At 40.1% G+C, this 21,288-nt stretch overlaps 1 protein-coding gene across 2 annotated transcripts in view; it reads right to left on the bottom strand.

Annotated features, from left to right (window-relative positions):
- ANO6 (anoctamin 6) overlaps positions 1-21,288 on the bottom strand; it is an 89,097-nt gene that overhangs the window by 28,523 nt on the left and 39,286 nt on the right. For both annotated transcript variants that reach the window (XM_060777560.2, XM_060777561.2), the window contains exons 5-11: positions 20,581-20,859; positions 18,886-18,999; positions 17,638-17,753; positions 11,845-11,979; positions 10,422-10,527; positions 6,641-6,701; positions 4,007-4,152 (exon numbers count right to left, since the gene is read on the bottom strand). In XM_060777560.2, the coding sequence (XP_060633543.2) occupies positions 4,007-4,152; positions 6,641-6,701; positions 10,422-10,527; positions 11,845-11,979; positions 17,638-17,753; positions 18,886-18,999; positions 20,581-20,859 (957 nt within the window). The remainder of the gene's footprint in view (positions 1-4,006; positions 4,153-6,640; positions 6,702-10,421; positions 10,528-11,844; positions 11,980-17,637; positions 17,754-18,885; positions 19,000-20,580; positions 20,860-21,288) is intronic.

Genomic DNA, 21,288 nt, shown 5'->3' with positions numbered 1-21,288 from the left:
AAAAGAGTTTGTTTACTCACAAAACTTCATATATACTGCATACAGGCACTTTGCTTATGAATCCAGTTACAATAGGGTTTTAGGTAGTTTCTCTGTGTAGGTAGTAACACAGGCCATCTTCCATAGAATCAATAGTCCATAGTCCAATGCAGTCTTTAAGCATACATCTTACTGAAGTATAAACTGCAGAACTGTACCCACTGCTTCTGATGCAAATGCGCACTTCTCTACATGGCTTCTCAAAGCAAACTGCTCTAAAAATGGAGTCTTAGTCCTGAATATGTCCTGACTTGATCACATGGTCTGCAGCCCCTCCCACAACGAAGAAGTTAAGTAAAATTGCAAAACACACACAATACAGTAAGTAATTATATATATGATAAACAACTAGTGGAGACTTAGGAATGTTGCTATTTCCAACAATAATGGCTGTGTAAGTTGGTCTTTTTGGTGTTTCAAACAACAAGTAACATGTTTGAAAAGAGAAAGAGGACTCTTCTAAAACAGATGCTTGCAAGATCATGTCCAAATTCCTAATCCTTTGCACATTATCGAGCATATTTTCATATTTAAAAATACTGTGATCAGCAGCCCTTGGAGTTCCTTCCTTACCTCATTTACTTGGAATGATCCTAATGTATTGCAAATGCACCTTTAAGTGATGTGGCTGATGTGAATTAAAGTAAAAAGTACTGTTACATTTACATAAAATAAAAAGCTTGCTATTTGAAAAGATTATAGGAAAATTCCTTTTACTGACATGAGAGAGACATCAAGGATTAGCTCAAATGCTCAAAATAATGCAGCTTCACAAATCTAACCACTAATGTTAGCCATTGTAAAACATGAGATGCAAGCAATTGAGATTTACTCAAGTCAGTTATTAACTGACTTAAAAGAGAAGTAGAATATTGTTGCTGTGTAATAGGAAATAGATATCTGACCATGACAACAGAGCCTAAAAGCAGCTCTTACCCTACGTGAGATTGGTAGGAGATGTAGCTCACTGGTTACAAAAATAGGTTTTCAAATATTACAGAAGCATTAAAGAGAAAAGCAACAAAGGACACCATAGCGAGAAAAACAATTTCATTGCTTTTTAATATCAAACCACACAAAAGGTAGAAAAGACAAAAGAGACTTTTCAAATGACAAAATCTAGTTTTTTAAAATAATTACTGATAGCAATGAAAGAGTGAAAATATTGTAGGTAAGATGCAAGATATTAATAGATTATATTTTCACATCTTCCAGGTTCATATAAAAGATATTGGGTGCAAATTAATGGACACATGACAGGTTTCTGAAACGGCCCTGTCACCAAAAAGGGTTTAACTAGATGGGCTTAATTATGCAGTTGTTCTTGGCTGTACCCAAAACATTTTGCAATATGCAGTGGTTGTCATGGGTAACCTAGTTTAAATTTGTGTTAAGAAAAGTCAGAGCAGTTTGGACCTGGTCGTATTGTCCATAGTGTGGACAGCAGAACTGAATCTGATTTGGCCTGGTCCTCTGTATAGACAGGCCATCACTGCCATCCTGTTTCCCATGTGCTCAGGTCGATGTTTATTTATTTATTGATTGATTGTATTTTTCCCCTGCTCTAACTCAACCCCAAAGGGGACTCAGAGCAGATTCGAAACTGGCAATAATTCAATGCCATATTAACATAAGAGAAGCAAAATACAATATACATTGCGTGTTAAATCATGAAAATTATAAAACACTAACAGGTAAAGGTAAAGGTAAAGGTTTCCCCTGACATTAAGTCTAGTTGTGTCCGACTCTGGGGGGTGGTGCTCATCTCCATTTCTAAGCCAAAGAATCAGCATTGTCCGTAGGCATCTCCTAGGTCATGTGGCCAGCATGACTGCATGGAGCACTGTTACCGTCCCGCCGAAGCAGTAACTATTGATCTACTCACATTTGCATGTTTTCAGGTTGGAAGAAGCTTGGCCTAACAATGGGAGCTCAACCCGCTCCCTGGATTCAAACTGCCAACTTTTTGGTCAGCAATTTCAGTATCTCAGTGGTTTAACCCACTGTGCCACCAGGGGGCACTAAAACACTAACATATAAATACATAAATAAGCTGTTAAAAGATTACACATATAGCCCTGTGCTATTCTCCAAACCCTTGGTTCCATAGCTAGGTTTGAACTTATTCTCTAAAGGATAGGAGGGGGCTGATCTAATTTTACTGGGATTGCAGTTCCACAGCTGAGGGGTCACCACTGAGAAGGCCCTGTCTCTCATTCCCACCAGCCGCACCTGTAAAGAAGGTGGGACCAAGACCAGGACTCCGCAGAAGATCTTAATACCCGGAATGGTTCATAGGGGGAAATGCGTTCAGACAAATAAGCTGGGCCAGAAGCATTTAAGGTTTTATAGGCTAAAGCAACCACTTTGAATTGTACTCAGTAGCAAATTGGCAGCCAGTGGAGCTGATGGGGTGTGTGTTGTACATTCCCTATATGGTGTTGCTGCCATCACTGCTGTCACATGGCTCAGAGCTCTTTTGCTCTGTGCTGAGATCTCCAGACAAGCACATGTAACCAGGAAAAAGGAGGGGAAATTTTCCCCTCATTCTTCTCCCCTCTGTGGATGTCAGCATTAGTGACCACACTATTTATTGATAATTAAAACATTTCTTTCTTTTAAGAAACTTCAGAGTTGTTCAATGGGCCACTACTAATCTGAAGGGTAGCTAACATTCGAACAATAAATATCTTAGGGTGATCCTTCCTTCTGTATGACTGCTCACCAGTTGTATGATTTGCCAATGAGTCCCTCCATAGAAAATTAAAATATTTTAATAAATATTTCAAAACTAACCACAGGTCAATGGTAAACACATCCTTTGCATCATGAGGACCATTGTCGAGCATAGGAAACTTCAATGAAACCTGCCTGTAACTTTGGAGACCAGGTGGTAGTCTGCATAGATACTAGGTAAAGTCAAGGTTTCCCCCTGACATTAAGTCCAGTTGTGTCTGACTCTGGGGGGTGGTTAGGGTCCATTTCTGCCGAAAAGCTGGTGTTGTCTGTAGACACCTACAAGGTCATGTGGCTGGCATGACTGCATGGAGCCGTTTTTGAACTGTTAGGTTGGCAGAAGCTGGGGCTAACAACAGGAGCTCACACCGCTCCCTGGATTCGAATCTGTGACCTTTCGGTCAGCAAGTTAAGCAGCTCAGTGCTTTAACCCACCGTGCTACCGGGGACTCAGCATAGATACTACTGAGCTTGAAAGATCAATATTCTGGCAGACTCATTATATGGCCATTTCCTGTGAAAAATACCTCTTCAATTACACCGTCCTAAAGATAGTACCTCTCCCTTAAGTTACATTATTTTGTTACATTCTTTTAACCTTGAACAAACCTCTACATAATTCATAATACAAACAGAAATGAGCCAATACAGCATATATACCATAAGTTTGATCTGATTTCTATAACAGCCTTGCCAGAATAACTATTTCTATTCATTTGAAATGTATTTAGAATATATTGACGTTATTTGTATCCCTCCAGTGGTTGTTGCAATTTATACCATCAGACATGGTCAACATAAAAGTTTAGGAGGACTACATAACACCAAATGCATCTCTTTGTTTTGAATGTCCTTGAATACTAATACTACCAAAATTTAATAATAACAGAAGTAACCATAGTACTTGTAAGATGTCCTTTTATATCAAAATCAATAGTCAATGTAGCCTAGTACTGAGAAGAGTAACTTGGTTTAAACTCATTTCTAAAGTTTATTTTCTTTTCCACCTAATAATCCTTAGGACTCCTGAGACTTTTCCCATAACATTAATATTATTTTTGCTAACATATATTTCTAAAAATGCTTAGGTCACTAAGAATGATGGGGTGATGAACATAGCTGTATCTTGGCAGAGAATTCATTTGATCCAAAGTGTTTGCTTCCCCTTATAGTAATTCTGGCTAAAACTTACAAAACCAAAACACAGCTCTCTCTGTGTGTATCTCCTTACCTGTGTGATTTCATTCACTACTATATGACGACATCTTGCTTCATACTCTGGACGTACTTGCTCTTCTTGTTCTAAGAATTCAACAGTGTCCCATTCATATTCCAACTCAGCCTGTCGCCGTTTCCAAAACTCCAGAAACAGAGTAACTGATCAAAGAGAAAACAAAGAAAAACACAATGTATTGTCGAAGGCTTTCATGGCTGGAATCACTAGGTTCTTGTGGGTTTTTTCGGGCTATATGGCCATGTTCTAGAGGCATTTTCTCCTAACGTTTCGCAGATTATTTTAATAATAATAATAATAATAATAATAATAATAATAATAATAATAAAACTGCAGGCTCTGTTGTTTGCTTACTGGAAATATCACTGCTACTACATATTTAGAAATTGTGCATTACTAAAAAGCCCATTGTTGAAAGAAGTCTAAATTATATTCACTATAAATGTTTTAGAAATGAGCATCTTGGATCAATTTTCACATTACATCATGAAGGGCAAAGCTGCAGCACAATTAATGTGGAAAGAATGTTGTCCCTATCAATTTAAATTTGGCTGAAATATAACAACAGCACCTCCTTATATATTAACCTTCCCATAGTGCTCATTTACTCTAAATGTTACTTAAAGTCCTCTGTAATTAGATTTCAATTAACATTAAATGTAATCACTAGAAAGTAAGTACTCTGATTAAGCAGGAGTTATCACTAGTTGTAATGATCTTATAAATACCATCAATTCAATGTACCAAAAGCCTTTCTAAGCTGAACACACCGAATATAGAATTAGTTATAAGAAACATTCTGTTTGAGAATTCTTCCCTCTTGCCATAAGGTTCTCCTATTGCTTATGTGTATTGCTTGCTTAGCTCACCAAATACTAAAAAGGAGAAGAGAAATAAGTATTGAAATATAGTCAAGGGTGATAGATTATGAGAATTGTAGTCCAAAATATCTGGAGGGCATCCATTTGTCTAACCCTGCTTTTTGTAAGTGTTGTCTTTTTCATGTGCTGATTTATTACATGCAGACATATGAAGTTGGGAGAGATTTTCAGGTTGGGCCACTGTTTGAAGGTTGCATGCCTAAAGGTGTTGCCTAAAGGGAAGGGAGAGAACAAAAGGGACTTTTCTATTTTAAAATTGGTGCATTCTAAGCAACCCAAAATGTAAAATTCCTGCCTGCAATCTGGAACGGTAGATTTCAGGAATCTGTCACTCATCCAACAACCCCATTCTTTGTCATCTGTAAACGGATGAGAATCCTCCTGGACAATAACATTAAAAGTCCCTTTTACTCATTCATTTAGGCATAAATGAATGCACAGAGGAACTGATAATAGTTGCATCTGCTGGTGCTTCCCATAAGTAATATGAGGGTTTGAGTATACCAATTTCAATATTTTCTGTGTTCACTTGCATGTATGCAAGCTTATTTACATGCAATCTGTGGCCCTGGAAAGTAGAAAGCTCTTTATGGAAATCAATTCTGTTCTTGGGTTGTTGTAGGTTTTATCGGACTATATGGCCATGTTCTAGAGGCATTCTCTCCTGACGTTTCACCTGCCTCTATGGCAAGCATCCTCAGAGGTAGTGATGCTTGCTATAGATGCAGGCGAAACGTCAGGAGAGAATGCCTCTAGATTGCGATGAGCTTCAACGTATAAATGGGTTACATCAAAATTCATGATTTTGGCTCCCAAATTTACCCATCACTTTTATACACGAGGATGATGTATATATGAATGTAAATGGTACTCCCAGCAGCTTGACAAAAAGTATATTTTCCCATTCTGACTGATTATGTACTGCATATTTTGGGAAATTCCCTTTTTTGTGTTAATGCATGTCTAGTACACAGTTTGCTACACTAGTAATTGAGTGCATTTTTGCTTGTATTCAGTATCAAAACACTCATCCCATTTTAGCCTCTAGTTGGTGAACGGATGTGTTTTCCCACTTGAGCAGCAAGGAACTGTGTTGTTCAACAATAGATTCAGAATGAAGCCCCTGGATAGACAGAACTGGATATTTGGATTTAATATATAGTAGCTATTGATATATGACATTTTTTCAAATGGCATACTGGGAATTATGCCAATAGAGGACAAATGAGAATGTTCTGAGATACGATTTTCTATTTTCTATTAAAGCAACTATCAAGAAGGGACTGTTATAGGATTCCCTCACCCCTGAGGCCAATCAATAGCAGAAAACCGGAAGGAAGAGGCTTTTCTGAGTCTTATGTCAACCAATTCCCATGTACACATATAAACTGGGTAAGGAATTGAATCGTATAACTGGTTTTTCTTCATGTCTAAGAAAGGTGAACACTTTGGCCCTTTCTATAGTGCCATATAATCTAGATTATCAAAGCAGGCAATCCAAGTTATCTGATTTGAACTGGATTATCTCAGTCTACATTGCCATATAATCCAGTTCAAAACAGATAATCTGGATTTTATATGGCAGTATAGAAGGGGCCTTTGATTTTGTCATTGTTTTTAGTTTTCAAGTAAATAGTACTACCTTACATTATTACACAAAGCATAATATATATTGTTATACGCAGGCAATGTTTCTGTTTTGATTTTGATTAAATATACTATTCCAAGTATATTTTTGAAGTGGACTTACCCCATATTCCCATAAATACTGCAAACACTAGTGTTCCAAAGCTATCAAATATACACAGCTTCTGGAAAATATCAAAGAAAAAAATAGTTTAACATACAACAATAGTGTTGTTTTTTAACACAGTCAAATAGTAGTTATTTTGTTGCTGTTGGACTTAACCTATGTATGCATGGAGGTTTTCATGCACAGATTTTATCTTACGTCACACTGACGCTAACCCCATTCTCCAATACCTATGGCTCTGCAGTTGTTATTCTTGCATCTTGCATACGTTGCCAAACATAAAATGCTCATTATCATTGAAGAGAAGAGCAACTCTGTGGATCCACTCCCATGACAGCTTTTCATTGAGACATCCTTTCCCCGCAAGTCATCAGCTGAAGGCACTGACCATCTGTTTTGTAGTGGAAATAAAATGGGTGCCAGCTGGCAGAAATGGGTATGCTGGTTGTTAATATATGGAAGCTGTCTGGATCAGGGCCACTGAGTTTTCTCGTTAAAGAAACTTTCCGTTTTCTAGTTTCTGCTGTTTTATAAATCTCAGAAATGTAAACTTAACCAATCGAAATGGCCAAATATGTCATTGATTAAAAGTTTTTGAAAATCCACTTGTCTGCCTGAAGAGATATTGTTTTTCAGTGTTAGTAGCATCTAATGAATACATTAAAAAAAGAAGAGCAGGATAAAAATAAGGAAACATATGAACAGCCTTGGGCGGACTTCAAAGATGTTTCTTGTATGAAGGAAACAACTATCAGATGATAATGTGAATGTGTAGAACTAATATCACAGATCAGCTGCTCCAGCTGTTGTATTATGACCACATAAACCAAAACCAAACCTATGGAAAGCAAACTGTAATGTGATAAGGTTATCATATGAAAAACATAGTAAATTTAAATGTAAAAGCTTAAAATGGAAAATGTCTTTCATTTTTTATCTATTTTTCTCACTCACTGTCTCATTTGTTACCGCCATATTATAGTTCTAATATGAACCATTACATTGAGAGAACGCTCACTTCCGGACAGAAGGAGCCAACCAGATGGCCAAAGGGGAGCACTTGAATCCCCCACAAAAGACCAGTTATTTCCAGCTGGCATTCACACCAGTCAGCAGAGAAGAGGGGCTTAGGGAAACATCCTGCAGGCAACCCCCTCCCCTCTGCATTCAGCTTTCCTGCAGCACAACTCACCCTCCCACCGTCAGTTCAATATGAGTTATACTCATCACATTATGTTATATGTCAGCCTGTTCAGCCCGTGATTGTGTCTGATGCTAATGATGGGAATGGGGATGATGTTCCTGATGGTGGGCCTGGGTCTGTTGGCAATGGGCATGTGGGTTTGCCTGGGCCTGAGTTAAGCTTAGACGAAAGGCCCGAGCTGCCTCTGGAAAATTCGCAAGGTCACATTCCTGGTAGAGGCACTTCATAGTCTTTCTCAAAGCAATTGTCTGAAGATGATTTGTCAGGTGCAGAAGTTAATGAGAGTGTAGATACAAAGCGAGGCTTTTGTAAACAGCAACAGAATGTTCAGGCAAAAAGATCAGTTTGTTTACAGGAAAAGAGAGATAAAAAACCATTATCTGGTGGTAAGGTAAAATGAAATGCTTTTCTTTCAGTTTTGGGATCTGGAAAAGCCTTATATTGAGTCATGGGAAAGAGTTGCCTCCGTTGGGTCAACGTTGGAATTTCATGTCAGTCTTGCACTCAAGTGTTCTTAGTTTCATGTACCAAGTTTTTACCAAGCTCCTGATTTGTGTATTGGATTTTTCATGTTGCCTTGTTTCATGGATTCTTGTGCCTGTTTCATGGTTTTATATACCAATGAAACTTGTTTTGTCTTGAAGCTCATGGACTAACCTTTGTTTTGGAATTTTACAGTTTTGCTAATTTTAATGCTTTGTCTACTTATATTCTTCAATAAAGTGCTTGCTGATTTTACCAAGCTTTACCTTACCACCAGGTAAAGGGTGTTTATCTCTCTTTTCCTGTAAACGAACTGATCTTCTTTGTGCCTGAGCACTCTGTCGCTGTTTACAAAAGCCTCACTTTCTATCTACACTCTCATTAACTTAAGGTCAGAGGTGTTCCTGCTCTGGTGTATGACATACTAGGGCTGGGTAGGATTTTTTTCCCCTCTTCAGAGAGGGAGTTTTTTTCACCTACCCACATATTAAAGCTGCTGGGAGTAAGGAATTTAAATGGGTGGGGCTGTCATAACTAGGTATCACTGGCAGGAAATGGGGGAGAGCTTGGATCAGTGTACACCTTGGCATCCCTCCATTTTGGGGTGAAGGGGACTTTTGGGTCTACCTCTATAGGTTTAATGGCTTAGGGAGTCCCCCAAAATATCTCTTATAGGACTTACCTTGGAGTGTTTGCCTCTCTCCTATTGAGTTATATGGCTCGGGGGGGGGGGGGGAGGTTCCCAGGGACTGGCCAGGATAGCAAACCATCATGGTGGAGTGCCCCTGGGGTCAGGTGTTTTGCCCAGTGGTTGGCTTAGCAGGTAGTCTGAGAATGATACCTGGCCTCATGCCATTACCTATGTTGCAGTGCTTCCCCCACAACTAGTTAGCCCAATTCCCAGTTTTCTAATTAGGTCAATAAATGGCCCATTTATTTCTCCACATCTTGTGTCTGGTCTCTTTATTTCACAATGGGGATTCAACAGGAAGACCATCCTGACTACATCATATGACATGTCAAAATCTGTATGGTGGAGGATCATTCTTGGATCATTGGACTCTGTTCTGTATTCATTTTGTGCAGAAAGAGCATTTCCTATACTTAGTTTTCTTTTTCTGATAATACTTGCTTATAACACTTCACTAAATAAGTGAATTTTCTTCAAGATGCCATACACTTTCTCCAGCTATTGAGAGAAGAAACCCATGGGAATAAGCTGGCCTTCCTGAGACAAATTGTGGTGAGTTCAAATTTAAATGACATTTCCACATACAATGTGAAATGGGAAGTATTACAAACAGTGCTCTCAACAACAGGAAACTTATAAAATTTGGAAGACAATATTATTTACAAACATACTTAACAAGTTGAACAAAAAAATGACTTCCAAATGGCGGTAGAATCATTTCCATTTATCTCCTATGAGAAAATTTTAGAAGCATGCTGACCACACTTTAATCACATAGAGATAAATATTTCTTAAAATGTGTATTCAGCTGCATAAATTACAGAGCAGTGCTAATGAGATTGTCCATCATTTTAATGGGTGGAGAGGAGTGTTAACAATCTGTTATTCTCTCTGGCGTTTCTTTCCCCTATTTTCAAAAGGGTTGAACATACTTTATCAAGTTAGATACCATCCTGCAGTCTTTCTGGAGATGGAGGGACATTGGAAGCAGCTGACCAAAGTTTTCCTGTGCAGCGCTGCACTCTACAATCACAATCTGTTGTGGAGAGAAATATCGCTTGTACCTTTCATGGCTGTGCTAGAGCTCATTTGCATTAGTGGGATAGAATTTCCATTATATTCTAAACACCTAATGACAAACCCAAGAAGGTTGGATTGCATAGTTACACATCCAATAGGTAATGAGCTTTAATTCTAGTTGTTTTGCTCTTTCTGAAAGCCCACCCATTCTATGCAAAGAACTGTAAGCTTATGTTATATTTCATCCTTTTCTCTTCGGTAATGAACTAGCATTATGGTGAAGCATTCTTTTTATTCCTTGTATTTTCAACTTTATTTTAAAACCAAACTTCATGTGACAAGAAAAAAGTACACCCCCTTATGCTGCAAAATGCTTTTACCTTGGATGATTCACAGGTAATGTTGAGATTCCAGTAAGTACATTCTTGATCACACTGTGGACACATGATGATGTTTCCTCCTATATTAGGGTCACATACTTCTTGGCTTTATTAAAAATAAAAAAACCAATTTATATATTATATAACTCAATAAAGAAATTGCTAAACTGTGTACTTTCATACCCCCATTCCCTTAGAGATCACTGTATCAGATCCAAATGTAATATTCATCTGACACGGCCCCTTTAAGACAGGAAAAACAGGTTCTGGTGGAACAGTGAAGCAAGACAAGGCAAACAAGTGACTGGAGGAAGTATTTAACCTTTCCATATCTATGTTTTTTTTCTAAACCACATCTCTCCAAATATCTCCATTCTCAAAAGAGCTCTGAAATCAAGTCCCTACACATATCAGCTCAGAATCCAAATGCAGGAAAAAACAAAGAAGAGAATACAAAAAAGAGGGCGAAATCTGCCGTTATTAGAGCAAACTAGACAATGCTTTGAAAGTAGTAGAAAAAGAACTACTCCCCTGGCTATACACATCTTACTTAGATGTGATCTACCTAATCTACTGAGGTCAACTCAAGTTATTCCTGGACCACCATGTGTGAGACTATAGCCTTGATTAATAAGAAGACAAGCTAAGGTGCCAAGGCCATGACCCCCAAATACAGGCAGAGTATATACAAACAGTCTCAGGTCTAGCCGAATAGTCCACAAAGATGCCAAATACTCAAAGGAATACACAAGAGGGAAATCCCAATGTCCATTTCAGGGTCAAGAGCCAATTGACCGTAATATGCAAGATGCAAGGTTAAGTCCACAATTCCAAAGCTGATGTCCAAGGTTCCAGAGAGCACAAGAGACCAAAGCTCCAGGATCTTGACTCAGGCACTAATGTTGCAGCCAGCAATCGAGATACTCGTCTCTTAAACCTTACTTTCACAGGTGTTACCTGTTGTTGGCTCTCTTCTCAGCTAGCTTTAGGCCCCTTCCACACAGCTGAATAAAATTCCACATTTTTTCCTTTGACCTGGAATATACTGCAGTGTGGACTCTGATAACCCAGTTCAACGTAGATATTGTGGGATTTTCTGCCTTGATATTCTGGGTTATAAGGATGTGGAAGGGCCCTCAATGATCTTCACAGCCAATTTCTTTTCTTAACTCAACAATTGCAGGAACAGATAACTCTTCCTCAGCCTGCTTAGCTGAGTAATCATTTCTTCTATAGATGTTCCTTTAGGACATGGCTGAGAGAGTTGCAGTTCATTGCTAGGCTCCAGTTCTACTGCTGAGCCTTCTATTGGGAATCCCTCATCCAACCTCTCCATGCTATCCATGACATAATGAACAACTGGGGAGTACTCTGTTGGATCATATACAGTATAAAATGGAGTAAATGAATTGTTATAGCTTACCTCCAAGTACAATTGTCCTTGGTGAAATATCCATACAAAAAGCATCCAAGTCCAACTATTGCTGCCAGGAGTAACATTTGAGTATAGAATCCCAGCCAAGCAAAATAGATCCCAATTTTCTCACCATAATATTTCCTGTGAAGAAAAACATCTCTTCTGAAACTGCAAATGTGACTACATAATCTTTCATGCTCTCCCAGCTTTGTCCTCCAGGCTTCTCCATGCAACACCAACCAAGAGCCGGAGGACGGGGAGGCGGGGTCGCAGTGGTCTATAGAGATTCCATCCATCTGACCAGGAGTCCCATCCCGCAGACCACAAATTTCGAATGCGTCCACCTGAGGGTGGGTGACCGGGACAGAATAGGGATCCTTGTAGTGTACCGTCCACCTCGCTGCACTACAGTCTCCCTGCCTGAGCTAGCGGGGGTGGTCTCGAGCCTGGTGGTGGAGTCCCAACGGCTTCTTGTGCTGGGGGACTTCAACATCCATGCCGAGGCAACCCTCACAGGAGCGGCTCAGGACTTCATGTCTGCCATGGCAACCATGGGGCTGTCCCAACAAATAACTGGCCCCACCCACTGTGCTGGACACACATTGGACTTGGTTTTCTGCCAGGGATGGGAGCAGGGTGGCGGTGTGGAGGAGTTGTCTATCTCTCCGTTGCCATGGACCGACCAATTCCTGATCAGATTTAGGCTCACTGCGCCCCCTAACCTCCGCAAAGGTGGAGGACCCATTAAGATGGTCCGCCCCAGGAGGCTTATGGATCCGAATGGATTCCTGACGGCTCTTGGGGATTTCCCCGCTACCTCGGTAGGTGACCATGTCGAGGCCTTGGTGGCTCTCTGGAATGGGGAGATGACCAGGGCAATTGACAGGATCGCTCCGGAACGTCCCCTCTCAAGTAACCGAGCTAAACCAGCTCCTTGGTTCACTGAGGAGCTGGCAGCGATGAAGCGAAGGAAGAGGGAACTAGAGAGCGTGTGGCGCTCAGACCCAAGCGAGCCAAATCGAGCACGGTTTGTGTCCTTTTTAAGGGCATATGCCGCAGCAATAAAAGCCGCAAAGAAAACTTTCTTTGCGGCCACTATTGCATCTGCAAAAAACCGTCCGGCGGAGTTGTTTCGGATTGTCAGAGGTCTTTTAACTCCCCCTACTTCAGGCGGGAGCCCTGACAACTCGGCCACGCGCTGTGAAGCATTTGCTCGGTTCTTTGCAGACAAAGTCGCTTTGATCCGTTCTGGGCTGGACGCCACATTAAATGCAGTCTCTGTGGATGTGACACAAGCACCTGCTTGTCCTATTTTGATGGATTCTTTTCAGTTTGTGAAACCCGAGGATGTGGACAAGATACTTGGAGGAATGAGGCCTACCACGTCCATCCTAGACCCCTGCCCATCCTAGCTTCTGAAAGAGGCCAGAGGGGGATTGGCTGAGTGGGTAATGGTGGTGGTTAATGCCTCCCTTCGGGAAGGCACGATTCCAGCGAGCCTAAAACAGGCTATTATAAAGCCGCTGTTGAAGAAACCATCACTAGACCCCACCAAATTTGACAACTTTCGGCCTGTTTCCAATCTTCCCTTCTTGGGCAAAGTCATGGAAAGCGTGGTGGCCTCACAACTCCAGGTATTCTTGAGAGACACGGATTTTCTGGATCCGGCACAGTCTGGCTTCAGACCGGGACATGGTACCGAGACGGTCTTGGTCGCCTTAGTGGATGATCTCCGCCGGGAGCTAGACAGGGGGAGTGTGTCCCTGTTGGTGCTCCTGGACCTCTCAGCGGCCTTCGATACCGTCGACCACGGTATTCTTCTGGGACGCCTTGCAGAGATGGGCCTTGGGGGCACCGCTTTGCGGTGGCTCCAGTCATTTCTGGAGGGTCGTACCCAGAAGGTGTTACTGGGGGACTCCTGTTCAACACCACAGCCTTTGACCTGTGGTGTTCCTCAGGGCTCCATACTGTCTCCCATGCTGTTTAACATCTACATGAAGCCGCTGGGTGAGATCATCCGGAGTTTCGGGGTGCGGTGTCACCTGTACGCAGATGACGTCCAACTCTGTCACTCCTTCCCACCTGCTACTAAGGAGGCTGTCGAAGTCCTGAACCGGTGCCTGGCCGCTGTGACGGTCTGGATGAGGGCGAACAAACTGAAATTAAATCCAGACAAGACAGAGGTACTCCTGGTCAGTCGCAAGGCCGAGCAGGGTATAGGGTTACAGCCTGTGCTGGACGGGGTCGCACTCCCCTTGAAGGCGCAGGTTCGCAGCTTGGGTGTGACCCTGGACTCATCGCTGAGCCTGGATCCCCAGGTTTCAGCGGTGACCAGGGGAGCATTTGCACAGCTTCGGCTCGTGCGCCAGCTGCGCCCGTATCTTGGGAAGTCTGACTTGGCCACGGTGGTACACGCTTTGGTCACATCCCGCCTCGACTATTGCAACGCTCTCTACGTGGGGCTGCCCTTGAAGACGGCCCGGAAGCTCCAGCTAGTCCAGCGCGCGGCAGCCATGTTGTTAACCGGAGCGGGACGCAGGGAGCACACAACGCCCTTGTTGTCCCAGCTCCACTGGCTGCCGATCTGCTACCGGGCCCAATTTAAGGTGCTGGTGTTATCCTACAAAGCCCTAAACGGTTCCGGCCCAAAATACCTTGAGAACCGCATCTCGGCCTACGAGCCCACGAGGACCTTGAGATCATCTGGGGAGGCCCTTCTCTCGGTCCCGCCTGCCTCACAGGCACGCCTGGCGGGGACAAGAGAGCGGGCCTTCTCGGTGGTGCCCCCCCAGCTATGGAACTCCCTCCCTGCTGAAATCAGACAGGCGCCTTCCCTCATGGCCTTCCGTAAGGGCCTGAAAACCTGGCTCTTCGAAAAGGCCTTCAACTAAGTGCTATGTTTTTGGAATGACCACCGGAATGGACTATGACTATGAGATTGACTATGACCCCAAACAAGACGAAGCGGATTTTTAGTTTAATTAGTTGTGTATTAGTAAGATGTTGTGTTATGGTCTTAATCTACTGTAAACAGTTGTCTTTCTATGTTCTATGTTCTGTACACCGCCACGAGTCGCCCTCGGGCTGAGAGTGGCGGTTAACAAGTGCAAATAATAAATAATAAATAAATAAATAATAAATAATTAATTAAAACAATTCCCTCTGTGTTTCATAATGGACGAGCAAGAAATAGTGTGCATGGTAGCACCTTCAGTACTGCCAGATTCTTCAGAAAAACTGAGGGTGCATCTACACTGTAGAATGAATGCAGTTTGAACACCATTTGGACTGCCATGTCTTGATGTTGTAGACTCCTGAGAGCTGGAGTTTGGTGAGGCACCAGAATTCTCTCCCAAGATTCCAGAGCATTGAGCAATGGCAGTTAAAGTGGTTCAAATGGCATTCATTTTACAGTGTACATCAGTGGTTCCCAACCAGTGGTCTGCAAGATCTAAAATATAATCTGCGAAACATTTTAAATTTTAAACCTTTATTCATTTTAATGAATCTATTGCTATGCAGGTGGCGGCGGTGAGTAGGATGTCAGGAAGCGTGGGAGATCGGGAGGAGGGCAAGCGATCAACAGCACATGTCACATACATCACCCAGCATCAGTCAGTCTCACGCATTCTTTTGTCTTGCTTGGATGTGTCAGTGATTCTGTTTTGCTGTTTAGTCATTCAATGGCTCCAGTAGTTTTACTGATAATGAGTCCATATTATTTTTTGACTTATTTAACAATGATTGAAATGAATTTCAATTGTTATGAAAAAGACAATATAGCTTTTGTTTTTTTACATTTATACTTTTTGTACTAATGTTGGAGAGGTTGCAGAAGAAATCCAGGAAGAGCTCATTGAATTTCAAAATGGCAAGGATGCATTTGAATCTGATTCTCTTGAGGCGTTTTGGTGTAAAATTCTAAATACTAAAATTCGGGGAATTACCTTGCGCTATCCTATACTCTTCTCCACAACTTATTTATGCGAACAAGGGTTTTCTGCTTTTCCAGTAATTAAAAACAAGTCCAGGAACTGATTGAAAGTAAGCGATGATATCTGTGTAACACTGGGCATTAATATTAGCCCCAAGATTATCCAACTTGTAAAGAAGATGCAAACTCAAAAATCACATTGATGAAAACGGTAATTTTCTGTTTAAAATGTTCTCTTTATATTATAATAGTACTCTTAATTCATGTTACTATTAAGTTTAATGAATATGTTAAAAGGGTTGATTAAAGTTTATTTTTAGATTAACAGTTTATTATTCTTGAACCTTGTGGTCCCTGCTAACAAAAAAAATAAATCAAAGTGGTCCATAGTCAAAAAAAGGTTGGGAACCACTGGTGTAGATACACTGTAAATGCTCAGGCCTTTTGATTTTTTCTGTATTCAGGGATGACATTTCAGTGACAGTAATACTATCTTGCTTGCTGCCCAGCAACCCTCTGAATTTCAGTAGGAAGATACAGAAAAAAGGAAGAATTTATTTATTACATTTCAGCTCATCATACAGTCTTCAAAAAAAGGGAATTTGCTCCCAGGGTAACACATCTCAAAACAAGGGGAAAAAACGTACTTATGTTAAAATTGCAAGTTTTCTAAAAGTGTGAAACATCTTTCCCTAGAATTTTGCTAAGATTAGGATAAGGGAGGATTGAGAGAAAGATTAATTTATGCATTAAATTATATTCATATCCATGCATTGTAATTACAATGAATTACAGTGTAACTCAATGAAATGACAGTGTAAGTAACATTCACAAAACCATTAAATTAAACAAATTTGTAGGTCTTCCTCCTTCTATATAGGAATTTGATTCTGATTTACTATACAAACAGGCATGGATGTCTTGATCATGTTTACAAACATGCAAAGAGCTGTATGATTATACAAGGTCAAGCTCTCAGTCTTTGAGAAGCTTCACAGAGATTTTTTTTCTAAAGTGAATAAAATATTGAGATGTTTTGTTTTCTTCACACAGGCAATACTTCTGTGTTAGATCACAGAAGCAATGAAATGTGTTAGATCACATCTTTGATTAGCGTCTCTGTCACACCACAAAAAGTGTGCAATTGTCATATTTGATTTACTTTTCATAAATGTGGCCATGTTAGTTATAAAAAGAACAAATAAGAAGGAAGGGGGAGAAAACAAATAAATTGTATGTAATGAAATAATAATAGAATAACACTTTATTTACATTCCATCCTATCTCCCCAAGGGGACTCAGGGCAGATCACAGTATACATACATGTCAAACATGCAATACCATTTTGGATAGAAAGGACAGAGACAGACAGAACAGAAAGGAGTTATGTTGTGTCGATGTCCAGCTTTTTGGCACCTTGGAGGTTGTGCTCAAATTCAGTCACAAGGGGGTGCTGTCACTCCATCCTCTATGACAAAGAGCCGTCAGGACGTCCTCCTTCCTCTTGGTTGCCAGGCATTTTCTGATTTTTTTCTTTATGGTGTCGTAAAATACATCCCCCGCTTTTTAGTGGTACCTAATTTCTCTACTTATAGCTCAAGCTGTTTTCAAACTGCTTAGGTAAACAGTAAGCTGGGCTGACACTCAGGAGCTCACGCTGACCCGGGCCTTCAAGCTGGCAACCTTTTGGTTGGTAGGTCTTATCATTGACTGACCAGCTGTGCTAAAGCCCAGGTTTATATAAAAACCAGTTAAAGTTTTAACTATGCTGTTACATTTCTGTTTGAATTACCATATAATGATGACGAGAGGCAGTACATATTTGAAGTGGCATTACAATCTTTCTAATGTCTATCCATACTGACCTGACAAGATCCAGGGGTTGTAATTTTAAAATATTTCGAGGATGAGCCCATTCCCTGTATAGCAGGTACCGTTCATTTGGGCAGGCAGGATCCTGTGATTGATGGTTAAATCTTGACTGTAAAACAGATTATTTTTTCCTTTCAGAAAATGAGCAGAAAGTGCCTCTTTCATTCTGTTTTTCATCCTGAGACTGAGTGCTGCTATGTTATCACAATTATACTGTAGATTACCTTCCCATAAATAATGTGGAACAGAATGCCAGACTTGGAAACTGCACCAAGCAACAAGAAATGCTGCCATGAACCTGGAGGCAATTGCTACTTGTCATATGTAAGAGGCAAGCTAAAGCACTGAACAAAAATGAGAACATGAAAAATGTGCAATACTAAAGAACTAAGGCAAATCGTTTCAAAATTTTTGTTTAAAACGCAGTAACAGGGAATCTTCCTAAATGTTTTTACATGGCTAATTTCCCCCCAAAGTACCATAGGGGGGGAAAAGGCACAGATTGAATTTTTTTAACTAAGAAAGCCAAAAATTGCCTCTTTAATCATTTAGACCTTATGGATCAACAGAGTAGAACAATGCAGATGGAAAGCATGATGCCACACGTGCGATTTCCCCTTCTACCATGTTCAGGCCAGATGTAGGATAATGTACATGTAACCTTGGTTAAAATCACTGTAAAATTTCTTGGTAGCCATTTTCTTTATTTGAACTGTTTATATATTGCACTATGTTCTCAGGGTAGCATACAAAAATCAGTTGTTGTTATTGTTATTATTATTATTACTAGATACATAACAAGATTAGTACACAGCAAACAAGATCACTGTGCTGGCTTTTGTACTTGATCACACGTCAGACACTTCCCAAGTGTCTAGGATTGTGTGATGTATCAGTAAATAATGCATGCAGATCCGAATTAAGTCTTTGAGTTAATACTTCCATGCTCCTTGCACATATCACTCTAATTCCATATGGTATTGTAAAAACATTATGCATAAAATCTGGATAAATTGCAGGCAAAATTCCTAAAGTGCAGTATGTGCATTATTTGGCTTTGCCTCACTTTACAGTATCTTATAAATATGTGATGTTTCTCATTTGTGGTAGCTTGCAAAATATTGAAGAACAATATACCATATTGCTAAAGGCTCAGCTAAGATTTTCCTATTGTTTTCTATAAATTCTTTTATATTTATGATAATATATTTTGTTTTAATAGCTTTTAAAAATGTACTTACATCGTGCAGTGGAAAAGCTGCCTTGTAGATTCCAGAATCTAATAGTTTATTAATCCCAAACTTTTTCACATTGTCTCGAATGGCGTATTCCCCACGACAAAGGATAAAGTAAGCCTGAAAAATTCAACACATTCTTAAGAAAGCATGATCTAGTTGTGTAGAAAACAAGCTAGAATAAATTCAGAGAATGGCTACTTTATGGCAAAGACTTCTAGAAATATTCATTGTTCAGATGGTGCCATCCTAGACTGTATATTTCAAACTTGATAATCTTATTATGTGAACATTTGCTACTTACTGATTCTTATAGCTCTTGATAGAAAACAGGCATATCTCTAAGACAGCTCCCAGTGAGCAATTACAACAAACATGGAAAGACCACTTATATCTACCTCTATTTTGATACTAGGCTTTGGAATGTATCACTAATAATTTCAAAGCTATAGACAATGTTTGATGAAAGTTTAGGAACCAGAAGGTAACTGCATAGCACTCACTGCGAAGTAGTGTATCTTCATACTGCAACATTTTTGTGTTGCATAGAGATTCAATGTCAAGCATTTGCCAAGTCATTAAATTCCTCTGTTTTCTTTCACAAAGAAACAAGCCCCCTGCCTACAGTTTTTAAATTGGCAATGTATACTAGAAAATAGAAAATGGAGTCCAGATTTTTTCTGGCAAGTGGACTACATTGACTATGATGAAGACAAGTAGATCACAGCATTGTAGGAGTTAAAACCATCTGAAAGTACAGCTGAAAGTATCTGTCTGAATAGTGTTCATAAGTCTGGTAGTTCCCTTATTGATTCAGGGCAATGGTCTATCTAGATGAGCTCAGCATGGGTTATGAATACTTAAATCAGTTCTTATGGGATTTTAGGCCATGACCTTTTCAAACCCTTCTAGGAATATGGTGGACTTAACTAGATAATAGTAATCTTTATTTGTACCCCTCCACCATCTCTCCAAAGGGATTCAGGGTGGCTCACAGAAGCACTCCAAGTGCCACATGCAGACAACAATACATGAGTATAAATACAATGACGTAAGTATAATCAACAGTGCATAAAAATCTCATTAATAAAATTATAAAATTTTGAAAATTTGAAAATTCCTAAAATGCAGTGGAACCTGCTTGCCAGCTATCTGTCATAACAATCAATCAAAGTGTGGGCCAGTACTATCAATGATTTATCATATCGGCCATAGATTACTCAGGATCAAAGGCCTGTTTGAAGAGCCGTGTCTTTAGACTCACTTGGAAGGCATGACTTCCTTAGGGAAGGTATTCCAGAGCTGGGGAGCCACCACTGAGAAGACCCTTTCTCTTGTCCCCACCAAGCATGCTTGAGATGGTGGTGGGACGAAAGAAGGTCCTCCCCAACAGATCTTAATGCTCGTGCTGGTTCATAGAAGGAGATGCAGTCTCAAAGAGAGATTGGACCCGAAGTGTATAGGGCTTTATAGGTAATCAATTGCACTTTGAATTGGGCCCTTGTAAGCCAAATATATGCTCTACTTTACTATGACTCCTTCCTTAAGCTATGACCATTTAAAAGCAATTGTTCTTCCCTGATGTTTGTGTTTTGCAAGACATTTGTCACTTAAAAAACATTAAGAAAGAGAAAATATTAGCCTTTACTGGAACTTAAATAGAGAAATAAATCCATCCATATACAGCTGTCTGGGACTTACTATTCGGCTCCGTGTTGCTGGAGTGAAGAATGTATCCTTGTCTTGAATATGAAAATCTGATAAACGGTCATTTTCAAATGGAGCAGTAAAAAAATCTTGCTCTGGCTTGATGATTTCTTTATCCACACTGAAGAATTTTCTAACCCAGCCAAATGCTGAATTATGGGTTTTCAGATCACTGGGCTGCAGAGGCAATCGAATGTGCATGATCTCCGCATATCTGCAAAGGACTTCCCAGGGCACATGCACTTTTACAAATATACACTTTTCATCCAAGACCTGCAATAAAATTATATGAAAATATTGTTTGTTTTATCTTTTTTGCATTTTAAACCCTTTCTTGCATCTGTTTAGAACCAGAAAAAATCCTATGAAGACATTTTGGACGCAATAACTGGAGATGTTGGCAGAAAAGTGTACCTTCAAGTTGTTTATACCTTCAAGTTGTTTCTAAATTATGGTGACCTTAAGGTGAATCTATCATGGGGTTTTCTTGGCAAGGTTTGTTCAGAGAGCATTTGCCACCCATTAGGCTTCTATGAGCAAGCAGGACTCTAACCTGTGTCTAACAGAATCCCATCTCATCATTATTATTATTATTATTATTAATAATAATAATAATAATAATACTTTATTTATACCTCGCCACCATCTCCCCAAGGGGACTCGGGGCGGCTTACAAGAGGCCAAGCCCAACAATTACAACAA

The sequence above is a fragment of the Anolis sagrei genome, chromosome 5 (assembly GCF_037176765.1).
Source record: "Anolis sagrei isolate rAnoSag1 chromosome 5, rAnoSag1.mat, whole genome shotgun sequence".
NCBI lineage: Eukaryota > Metazoa > Chordata > Lepidosauria > Squamata > Dactyloidae > Anolis > Anolis sagrei.
Note: the sequence above shows the minus strand (reverse complement) of the source record. Positions and strands in the feature narration are given on the sequence as shown.